The 12,395-nt window shown below is 38.2% G+C and overlaps 1 protein-coding gene across 1 annotated transcript; it reads left to right on the top strand.

Moving 5' to 3' along the window:
• The first annotated feature begins 3,098 nt into the window (after nucleotides 1-3,098).
• On the top strand, nucleotides 3,099-8,781 carry HOXB9 (homeobox B9). Its single transcript, XM_024100703.3, has 2 exons — nucleotides 3,099-3,792; nucleotides 6,854-8,781. The coding sequence occupies exons 1-2, from the start codon at nucleotides 3,285-3,287 to the stop codon at nucleotides 7,087-7,089; spliced, it is 744 nt and encodes a 247-aa protein (XP_023956471.1). The 5' UTR covers nucleotides 3,099-3,284; the 3' UTR covers nucleotides 7,090-8,781.
• Nucleotides 8,782-12,395: the final 3,614 nt, after the last annotated feature.

Below are 12,395 nucleotides of genomic sequence, written 5' to 3'. Positions count from 1 at the left end.
TCAAGCAGAACTTGTACATCATCTGTGCAAATATACCAAAGTTGCACCAATGCAATTTACATTGAGACTCTCGAATGAGGTCAATTTCTCTTTTGCTTTTCCTGGTCCAAGTTATTTGCAAAGCACTTAACTTTTCATGCTGTTTCTGGTGTATGTCGTTATTATTATTCAATTCTCTAAAATGTACACCAAACAAAACAGTACACACATAAAAGTGCATCCTCACAACAGATAGATCTGGTATTAAAATATAGCTGTGAAGAAGACCTCAGACCATCCTCCAGCCCTCCTGCCCCCCAAAAAAGGATACAAGAAGATGAAATATGGTGGTGTAAATTAAAAATAAACCACTGGACAAACAGAAACCTCCAAAGTAGCCAAAATAGATTAATTCTGCAGATCTCCTTGTGTGGTTTCCATTCACTAGGGATCGCAAGACCTTTGGATTCTGTTTCAGAGTTACACTCTTGCAGTCTTTTGGGTTTTAATTTATATACTACAGAAAAGTATCTACTCAGCAGCTGACATGCGTCATAATTATTTATAGGAGGTGCACTAGGATTTTTCCAAGAATATATTTATTACAGGTAAGACATGTCCAATTTATCTTGCAAACCCAGAACAGGTGTTTGGCTTCAATTAATGTTCAATAGTTCCATACACACTTATTCACCATCACCACCACTGCCGTGGCTGTTTATCCAACATTTATATCATAAACACACTCCCACCAGCCAACCAAGTTTGAGCGCCACAATGCACTTAAATCTGTCCACTCCTTTTCAAGCTATCATAACATTTGGAGAGTTCCTCCGAATCCGTTATGAGAGAGACTGAGTTTTGGAAATCATTCCTGGAAGGCAATAAAGCTGAGAAAGATGACAAGTACGCAGCAAGCTCCTATTTCACTTTTAATAACATGGGGGTATTTTCATGTCGGAGCCTCTTCGACTCTTAGGGAAGTTTAAAAAAAAGTTAGAAAACGCAAGGATTACCCAAGGCGTTTCACACAACCCCTTTTTGTTACTGGTACACACTGGGGATTGTTCCTGAAGGAGTCGGTCCCGCACACTTACCCAAGAGAATAACTATGATGAGATGAGTAGCCCCATGGAACTCAGTGGATCAGAATTCTGTTCTTCCATCGATTTATATCCAATTGGAAATGGAGTTACTTTGGATTCACCCTGATGTAAGTGAGGGCAGAATCCGAACCAGTGGGACTCCTCACCTGTGTAAATGTATTCACGGCACTATTTCAAGATCCCAGACCGGTAGATATGAAAATATTATAAAAGGGTCTGCAAACCGTGAAAAAATTACGCTTTTCTTGTTATTGTCAGATGTATGTATCGATGTGATTAAAAATATGAAATACAGGATTGAATATTTACTATCCTTACACACCCACCAGCCCGATTTATTTTAGAGAAGAGCCTATTTACTAACAAGAACTCATCTAGAAGAAGACACATCCAGGAGATTTAGACATATGTCATTCTACACATTCTGTAGCTGACTTGCTTGCATACGACACATTTTGTAGGAATTAAGGGAAAATGTAAAGGCTTGGAGGTTGGTTTTTAAGTGCCTTTAACATTTTCCACTAGTAAAATGCCTTTGTCTTAGGGATATTTCACGCACATCTATAGCTATATCTTTATCAATATAGTAAGAGAGAGAGAGGAGAAAGATTTGTTTTGTTTTCTCTTAATTTGAAGATGGTCACTTAATACCCAATATCTGATGATTAGTCCGCTCCTAAAGACATATCAAATATACATCAGAGCCAATTTAGAAAATATTCTTAATGGGTAATATTAGCCAGTTATATTCTATTAACTTTAAAAATAATTCTGTGTTAGGAGAAGAACTCTAGCGAGATACAAGGAGGCAAATCCAGCCAGACTGTAGCTCAGATGAAGCCCGGGGATAATTTAGCACATAGTCACAGTAGAATTTAACCGACATTTAAAATCTTAGTGTAACCCTCTTGGAAAGAATGCATCTCACATAATTTGGCTGGACGGTCGCTGTTTCCTCTGCGCTCCAGACTAGTTAGTAGCTGTTTCTCGTTAAAGCCTGTTACTCATTTCCTGAGCTATTAGCAAAAAGAAATCCACCCCATTTTAAAAAATCATGTTTACATACAAGTGGGATATTTTTTCATATATGTGAATGTGGGAGTGGGGTAGGGTGGCGAGCCATAAACTGCAGCCTAAAATGTGAAAGACTCCTTCTCCTCCACCCCCCCCCCCGGTTTCTTTTCCACAGGCAATAAATTCGAGGCTATAAAAATCAAAGAAAGCTAATGTAAGTGTTATTAAACTATTTAACCGTCACAAGTATAACGCGTTCTGTAACAAAGCAGGATCCGTGCCACACTGTATTTTACTAGCCTTGTAAAGTTAAAGGAAGGCTTCTAGTTTCAAGCGGTGTATTGCGACCATTTCAGCCCTAGCAACGCAATCCTAGGCTTATACTGGGGAAGTCCGGAGACATGCATTCTGACTTTTTCCATTTTAGACAAACCCAGCTATAGACAATGGAGGTATTATGGTCCGCCCGACAAAGTTATGATGTCAGAGACATGACAATGACATTTGAAATTTCAAATATACTCCGGTTAGTTTCCTGTGTTAAGAATCCAATTTTTGACCCATTCCAGAAGGGTTAGTGCTTTATAACCAGCCCCTTCCCTAGTTTAAGAGCGCATGAATCTCTCTGGCTAATAACTAACTTTTTGGCCGAATTGTACATATTCTCCGGCTTGTTACAATTGCACATGGGTAATTGAATGGCAAAGAATTGCTTCCCCCTCTCTCTCTTCCCCGCCACACGGCGGTTATTAAAGCCAGAGAGACCCGCGAGTTGTGCTTTTCCCCCCTTTATATTTCAGAAGCAAATGTATGAAGGCGTATTAGCCCCACACTGTATGTTTCGTGGCTTTCTAAACTACTGACGTTTTGCAACATTGCATAAACATAAAACAATCCATCCTTGATATGGAATGCAAGGGCGAATGACAGCGGTGTTCAGCCCCCCTCGCCTTCGATTGATTTACGCCTCTACTGACGCTTTATCAGGCGCACGAAAAAAGTTTGACCAATCATTTTGCTAGGAGCTCACAACACAGCAGCCCAACTGTACTTTGTTGGCTAGGAAGTTGGAGAAGGGGGTAGAGTACAAATCCTAGATCTGTCCTATATCTATATCTATCTATATATATTTATATATATTATTTTTTTCCCTTCATTGAACCGTGCTTTGTATGATGTCTGAGAATGTCCATTTCTGGGACGCTTAGCAATTATTATGTCGACTCTATTATAAGTCATGACAGTGAAGATTCGCCTTCAGCTAAATTTTCAACTGGGCAATATACAAGTTCCAGGCAAGCTGGACATAATGATCATCTAGAATTCCCCTCTTGTAGTTTCCAGCCAAAACCTCCAGTTTTCAGCGCCTCCTGGACTCCTTTGAATCCACATTCTTCTGGTACCCTTCCTTCGGTCTATCATCCATATATTCAACATCAAAGCGTCCCTTCTGATAGCAGGTATCTACGAAGCTGGCTGGATCCAGTGCCCAGAACAGAGAACATACCCGGGCAGGGATCAGTTAAATCAGAGCCTCTGCTGGGGCACCCCGGGGAAGTCCATAAACCGGGAGCACAGGAGTACAATTTAGAAACTTCTGCTGGAAGGGAAGCGATCGTTTCCAATCAAAGGCCCAGCTTCGAGGACAATAAAGTTTGTGAAGGAAGCGAGGACAAAGACAGGACAGATCAAAGTAAGTTATAAAAGTGAGGAAGTAAACAGCATAAAAGCTGAGGCGGTACAATAAAACGGGACAATGCAAAGGAAAGTTAAAAATCATGTCTGAAAGAAAACGCTCAGATTACTGGTGCCAACCTAAAGGACAGGAGAGGGTGGCGGTGGAAAGAGGTGGTGGCGGTGGGGAAGAGAATGGCATTGCTTTGATTAAATCTCCTTAAGCAGTGTAGAGCCCAGAGCAAATGCAAAAAGCTTCGTCAAACCTTCCTCTTTGCTGGCATGCATTCTTCCCTGACTTATTCAAAACTCCAAAACCGTCGCTTTCCTAGCAAAAGGGTGATGTTTGTGGGGAGGGGGTGGGGAACGTAAATATTGGGAGGAAAGGGAATGGAGGCTGAAAAGTGGAATAAAGTCGAGGGAGGGGGTGAGAAAAGAAAACGGTGGAAGAGTTCACGTGGAGAAGTAAACAGCAACAATGTCTATTTCATGCTAGCTGCTCTTATTTACCTTGAGAGATCCGAAGTTGACGGTCTGCCTCGTTGTTTCATCTGTCACGTTGCCTCTTTTTTGTTTGTTTATGAAATGTAACGGTAGGGTCTGGATACTTCAGAACCACGCTTCCAAACAGGAAAGGGGGTCTGAACTTAATTAGGTCTTTATTTGTACTGTAGCAGATTGGTGAACTGTTAAACCGAATCATGTGCCTCTTTCGTGAATTGTTTTCTGAAAAGTGGAGCAAACGCTTGCATTTCTAATACATGCATATCCATATATATATATAAAGCTGTGCCTTTATATGCCTACACACACACACAGCTTTAGATACAAAACAAGGACATTCGAGCAAAATATCACGCGTGTTAGCTTCTCGTTAGCTCCTGCTTCTTTATTGTACCTGAAAGGTAAAACAAGGCTCTTCTCAGTCTAGAAAGAGGAGGGTGAACCCAGTCAAGATTCAGCACCGTTATCAATATTGTGTATGGAATGCACAAGTTTTTAAAAACGAACTTGACAGCCCAATTCATAGTGTATCCAGGACCAATATTCGCCGAAGGAATATCTCTCCAGCACGTTTAGCATGTGTAATTACACATTGATTTCTCCCCTCTCTTAAATGATCGTTATTATTATTATTTTTTTGCAACGTGTAACACATTTTGCAATTGCAACTACGTGATTACAAATAAAACTATACATTTTCCCGGTGTGCAGTGGTGGCGTTATGTCTATCATTTAACTTACCCAGTGCACAAAAAGAAAGTCCTATTCTATTGTACTGGGCAGAGATCCAGAACAAACTGCGGGTGAGGTGAATGATTTGGGAGAATTACAGAGCCAGGCTCGGTGCTCCATGTCCCTGAAACGGACTAAATACAAATCTTGTCTAGGACAGCGTTATGAAGGTGCAGGTATTCACGCTAATACTCCGTGGTTTCTACGGTACGTGGTTAAGACGCAAAATTTGTTTCAAAGAACAGTTTGATTTTGGTGGAGGTTGATAGAATGCCAGCAAAAAAAATCTGTAACAGGACTGGAAGAGGGAGCTGTTTTTCAGAGGGCATTCCCACCACTCCCACGGGCTGTTTCGCTTTTTTGCAAATATTACATAATAAGGAAGCTAGTGCCGCCACAAGATTTTCATGCATTTGTTGGATTTTAAAAGAACGACCTGCCCCAAAAATCATTTCTCATTGGCTTTCCTGGTTAAAGGATTGTATAGAGTCACTAGATCAACCTCTTTTCCTGTATAAAATGTCATGTTTTTTCCAAGAAGATCTTTTATGAAGAAGAGCCTCTTCGTTGCCATTAAAAGATAGGTAGCAGGACTAACGGTATCAATTATTAACAGCTTTCTTCCTCTTTAATATTTAATTCTGCATATTAGATCAAGTCAATTACATTAAGGAAATAGTCGTGCAAATTTGTAAGATGCAGTACTTACACTGGAAGATTAACAGGATTATTTTTAAAATATTCAATACATTTCCTTTTACGTAGAGGAAACATTCTGTTGGGGTGTTGTTGTTTTTTAATATAATGCTCCATTTAATTCATGTTAAGGTTTATGGCTTTATCTATAATCTCAGAAGAGGCAAAGGAAGTAAAACAGAAGAATGTGATCTGGTCATAATCTTTTCATTTTATTCCCCCAAGTTAACTAGCGGTCAGTCAGTTTAATGTTTATGTGTAATTAGTAGAAGTGTGCAAAGCATTTCTCCCCCCAAAATTGTTCAGCACACCTTCTTGGTGACAAATTCACCAGCATACCTTTGGCACCTAAAGCTAGTGTTCATCCTTTATTGCTGATCTTTGTTTCAAAGTCTTTTTGTCTCCACCTGGATTAGATGAAATTATTGGAACGTGTTTATAGAATGTTCTTATTTCCAATGCCATGTTAAACGGGGAGGGGGATTATGCGTATGGAACTTTGCTCTTTTCTATTGCATTACTTACATTTATAATACAACAGCAAATGCAATTGTATTTCTGGAGAACATTGACCAGAGCCCACCGAAGTGATGTTTATTGTATTACGACTATTGCTTGGCACTTAGCAAAAAATAGGCATGATTTATTGATGCCTTATTCAGAAGTAATCTATATATTTTCTTAAGTACAATGCAGATGGGAATGGATATAGTCATATGTATACACACATATCTGCAAAATGTGCCTATAGATGCTTAAATTACTCTCTGTCCATCTACAGACACACGTGTGTGTGGATTTATGCACATGTACACATACATGCATCTATACACGTATAGGTCCCGATCCTGCAAACACTTTAGCGCGTGCTTAATTGTACTACCTTGGAAAACAATGGGGCCACTCCAGGTGGTCAAGTTAAGCACGTGCGTAATTGTTTCCAGGATCGGGGTCCTATACATCAACCATACGCACAGGTGTGTGGATATACTTTTGTGAACATATCATCTTTTCACGTAGCCTTTTCCCGGTAACTCATAACTCAGTGGACATTTATTCATATATATATTTTTGATGGTATTATTGATTAAGACCATTCTGAGAAACGAACAGGATACAGAGTATTGATTTTGCTGCTTGTCTTTCAGCCAACCCAGCGGCCAACTGGCTCCATGCCCGCTCCTCCAGAAAAAAGAGATGCCCTTACACCAAATACCAAACCCTGGAGCTAGAGAAGGAGTTTTTGTTCAATATGTACCTCACCAGGGACCGTAGACACGAAGTGGCCAGACTCCTCAACCTGAGTGAAAGACAAGTCAAAATCTGGTTTCAGAACCGAAGGATGAAAATGAAGAAAATGAACAAGGAACAGGGCAAAGAATAAGATACAGAAGGCAAATGCCATGCTCTGTCTCACAGCTTACTCTATATTTATGGGTGATAGCTTCCGAACTATAAAACATGGGGGGGGGGGAGTTGGTTCCATCTTCGCAAGCCGGAAGTTCGTAATTTTTTTCTTATTGATGCCAGTTAGAAAGCTACTTATGTGAAGGTGCAAATCCTGATTTAGGACATATGCTGGGTTTTGTTTTTATTCCTTGTTTTTTTTGTTTTCATACAGTGTAGACATAGGAGGTCCATAGGCTGTGTTGCCATCAGGATATGATGCCTCTATTTTTTAAATGAAAGACAAACAAAAAATCCAATAACAACCACCACCTTGTCACAAATAAACATAGTCCATGCCCACGACACATCCCATTGTCTTTCTGTAACCACGTTAAGGAGAATGACTGTGTCTCTTAACTGATCCCCACCGCACACCCACATACATAAGTTGAAGTGGCAAAGAAACCAGACCATTTACTAGACGACAGACACATTCTTAAGATTTGAGTTTACTTGCATACAACAAACCATTTTCAATTCACCAACTTTATAGCAGTGTATTCGGATTAATGACAGTCAAATATCCCACTGTGCCTCTGTTTTTATTTTTGTATTTTTTATTGTTTTAATCGCTCTGTGGTGGATCAGTGACGTTGACCAGAGAATTTAGTATAATCTTAGAAATAATCCTCCCAACCTGGTAGTTTTATATGGGATCATTTGAAAAGTCTATCAGAACAAAAGTGTTAATTGTTTAGCAAAAAAAAACAAAAAACCCCAAACAAACAAAAAAAAAACAAAAAACAAAAAAACCCACAAACAAATAAAAATAAAAAAGAAAAACAAAAAAGAACCCCCTTCCAACTTATTCCTAACTTTTAGAGGAGAAAAAATGACATTTTTCTAGTTAAAAACAAACAAAAAAAAACAAAAAAACCCTACCTAAGTAGATCTATAAGAGAAGGTAAACTTGTGTTCTTAGTGTTAGAGTATTTATAATTTATTGTGAAATGAATTTTCCTAAAGAATTAGATTGTTTCAGAGGTAAAGTGCCAAGGCTGTTGGTTGTACATTGCTTTCCCCTGATATTTCAGATGAGAAGTTTATACTTGAATATTTCCTTCTGATCTGTTAGAAATGAGTTTTACATTTATACCGTGTTTACATTACATTATAATACGTGCTGTTGCATTTTAACACGAAAAAGAACACTGTTACTGGTTGTGTGACATAAAAGAATTGTGATTGTCTTGTGGTTGCCTTTTTTTGGGGGGGGGTGTTGCATTTAATGTAACAAATATGTATCCTAATTGTTTACAAAAGAGGTCTCATTTCATGCTGGAAGGAATTGAATTCTCATCTGAAAGATCTCCTGGAAGTTTCTCTATACCAGTCCAACCAGGACGGTGATTCCTTTATCTCTCTGTAAGATTTAACTTTTTTGGGGGGGAGGGGGGAGGGGATAAGGGTGGGAGAGGAGAGGGAGGGAGATAGGGAGGTGGGGGAGTAACTTTAGTACAAGTTGACTATATGGTGGGTATTGTAAAATGTGTCTGTGATTGTGTTTCTGTGAACGTTGACGCTTGTTTTATGTTTCCAGTGTGGCTTTTTGAGTATACGTTGAGATCTTAAATTGTTACTTTTCAAAGAATGATGACGAATATCAAAATAAACCTATCTTTTTTTTCCCCGTGTGCACATTTGTATGCCGAGCTACCAAAAGTCTTTCTAGGAATAACAGAGTGTATGGTGGCAAGTTTTAATAGAGAAAAAAAAAAGTAAAAGAAAGAAAAAGAAATATATTTCTGGTGATGTGTGAGCAAAATAATACAAATCTAATTTCATAGACAAGAAAACTGCTTGTACTTTTAGGAGAAGATTTTTATACTACTTTTATCTGCTGATAAGCGATTGCTCTGTAGAGATTCCAGAGTGATATTTTCATTTTCGGAGAGTGCGCCTGCTTTTCAGATTATCCGAAGATCAGAGGCAATGGCGGTGATTTTCTGTACACCGCAATTTACACAAGTTTAGTTTTCCCCCATTAAAAAAAAAAAAATCTTTCAGTCGACTAGAAACCAGATCTGAAAATGTTTAAGCCCAATCTTCAAACGCTTTTTAAGCCTAGACTTTCTCACGTAAAACTTTCCAACTTTAACAGCTGGGGAGCTACAGTGGGTTAAATCTAACCTAACTTCACGTTGTATGGAAATTTGCCTTCTCAAAAGAAATTCCAAAAACCAGGATTTCCCCCTATTTTGAACTGAAAAAAGGGGAAAGGATCATTATTCTAAATATGGGTTTACTTTCAAAATCATCTGAAATGAAAAGCAACGATTGGGCCTGTTAAAGTTTGGGGTTCTGTATTTTATATTTTGTTTTCTGTCTCTCTCTTCATTTAATGAATGACAAACGAATCTAACGTCTAGTTTTAACGAACTGAATATACGGCCGAAATCTGACATATGGCTCCAAACTGATCCGAAACAGGCTTATCTAAACACTTACCATTTAAAAACAAACAAACGATCAAATACTACCCATAACGTAATTCACTTGTTCAACCTACTGGACTCTAGGATATAACATCCCTTTTCATTTTCCTTAGCATTGTGGTAATGAGCGGATATCTTTAAGGCAACCATGAAATAAGCTTTTTAAATATGGTAAAAAAATGTTACTTCGTTTTAGTAGAGGATTTGTTTTTTTTAAAGAACAAATTGTTGGAAACCCTGTTTTCTGTTGCACAAGCCCAAATGTATTTTCCACAGATGTTTAATGCTCCAGAATAAAAATCGATTTTAGAACAACAATACCTATATCTCATTGTGTTATACTGCTTCAGCTAAAATTTCAGAAATATTTTCAGTGTGTTTCCCTGAGTTCTACAGTGGCTCGTTAAGTGTATTATAAAGATCAATTTTTTGCCTTTGTTGGGAAAAAAAGTGTCCCTGGAAGAAATGAAATGAATTCATTTCCATGGTATTAAGTGTTTCCTGCCTTCCACTTTAACCTACTCCGTTTCTAACTCAATTTTGTAAAGTATTTCTGAGACCTCCCTTCTTGGGTTAGATGCACCGTTATTTTAAATCCAGATAGGCTACAATGGCCGTAAGGTGAGTGGGGAGTTAAAAAAAAATCTTTGCAAACGAAATAAAATATTCCCACCTTTGGTAGGAATGATCAGAATATATAACATAGGATTCCTTTTCCCTAGGACTTGACAAGTAACTCCCGATTTAGAAGTCGTTTTACACTTTATGTCTCGTGCAGAAACATATGTGCCTGGAAAGTAAAACAAACAAACAAAAAATTAGACCCTAAAGTTCAGATCAGCAGGAAACAATGAGAAATACAGCCAAGATTCTCTTTCCCCTAATTTTGTTAGCATAAAGAAAGAGTGCTCTAAAAGGCAACATTTTGCTTTAAAAAGCTGGAGGAAAAAAATCCTCTTTCTATGGGGTAACCCAAAGAAAACAAAAGAAGTTAAAAGATTTTTGGAGCTTACTGGAGAAAGAGAGGAAGGGAAGTAACTTGTCATAAAAAAAATACGTGCAGTGCGCTGCAATAAAAGAATATGACCGCTATAAAACTTTACAGGGTATAAATTTCTGAAGGTTAAAGAACTAAACGGCTGTAAAGCAAACAGTGCAAGAAAACTTTCAGGAGCTCCTAAATTACTACAACGACTTGGGGATGTGGGGAAACCCAACACGTAAATACTCTTTTTTCAGCCTCAATCACATACAAAGTTTTTGTTTAAGGGTTGTTTTTTTTTTTAAGGGGTGGAGGTGGGGGGGAAGGGAGTATGGTAATTTATTCTTCTTTATTCTTTTCTTGCAGATGCCGTGAAAATCCAGCACTCTGGATGCTTCCCTTTGTTCTTTCTTTCTTAGCAATTCCAGGCTGCCAGAATCCCGAGCCATAAACTCACAACAACAACAACACACATACACACACACACATATACACAGAAGTTCTGGCGAGACGTCTGGGCTTGGGAAGCTCTTTATCTGTTTACAGCCCTAGCCTTCCTCCTTCAGAGGAGAATGCCCAATTGTTTAGTCTCGGAATTTGAAACAATAGAGGTTTTCAGAAGCAAAATCATTTCCCCTCCTTTATTGCTACTAAAACGACTGGATGGTAGGGATACTTTGCAGAAAACTCTGGGGCTTGCTTTTACTTTTTTATAACCATCTATCCGCAAAATTTCATGAACCGTTTCCTGATTTCCATGCTTCACCCCTCCCCCAACAAATAAGTTTTCTCTCCCCCTTCCCCCCCCCCTCCCGCCCCATCCCTCCACCTTTCCCCTAGTCTATTTTTATTGGATTCATCTGTTTGTGTGGCTAGGGGGATTTTTAATTCGGATGGTCGCTAGATGGCGCTGTTGCTCCATGTTAAAAATCAAAGGCGAGCCAGTGCCTTAGCATTAAGGCTATTTAATAACACCTTGATTTCATTAGAAACAACAAACTGGGTATTGCAGAAGAGTATGAATAATCCTGAGAGATAAAATATAGGGTTAATTATAGCTATTTTGCCGATTTTATAGGCTACATCTATTTTTTCCCTGCCTGTGTAAATTATATGAGATTTAAAAGAAGGTAAATCTGGGAATCTGGTTGCTAGGAGGATTTGGGATGAAACACGCATCTATTTTAAACGTTCATCTGAAAAAAACAGCTATTTTGTCTTCTACGCGGTTAGTTCGGTTTGTTAGATGACAATATTTTAATTATGCTAAAATCTAAGATGTACATTTTCAGAAATGAAAAAGAATGAATCAAAGATTGGGGGGAGGCGTGTTTTTTCCTTTTAAAAATGCTTCTACGTGTACTTTCTCATTTGTTTATTTAAAATTGTTTACAGTCATAGACATTAAATTATTTATCCATAACACATGTTTTATGGGTATTGAACCACGGTATTTTTGTATTTTTGCCCAACGGTTCGATTACATTGCTGATTGCTTGCTCAATTGATGCCCATAGATATTTAAGAAAATATAAGAAAGGAGCCTAACCTCCGTATAAAGTTAATAAAAAATAGTAAATTTACCGTGCTGAAATATTTAGAAAGATTCCACTGGTCCAGCAACAACAACGATATAAAGTTTTGTATCTGTAAATTCATTTTCATTCTGATCTTTCCCCCCTCCAAATTATGAAGCAATAATGGTTAAAATATAGTCTCGCACATATAGCTAAGGAAGAAGCAAAACAAGGAAACACAAAAATACAATTTTAATATAAGATTTCTTTTAAACTTTTGTATCAAAACATTTTCTGGATAAATACT

This window comes from Chrysemys picta, chromosome 24 (assembly GCF_011386835.1).
Source record: "Chrysemys picta bellii isolate R12L10 chromosome 24, ASM1138683v2, whole genome shotgun sequence".
Taxonomy (NCBI): domain Eukaryota; kingdom Metazoa; phylum Chordata; order Testudines; family Emydidae; genus Chrysemys; species Chrysemys picta.
Note: the sequence above shows the minus strand (reverse complement) of the source record. Positions and strands in the feature narration are given on the sequence as shown.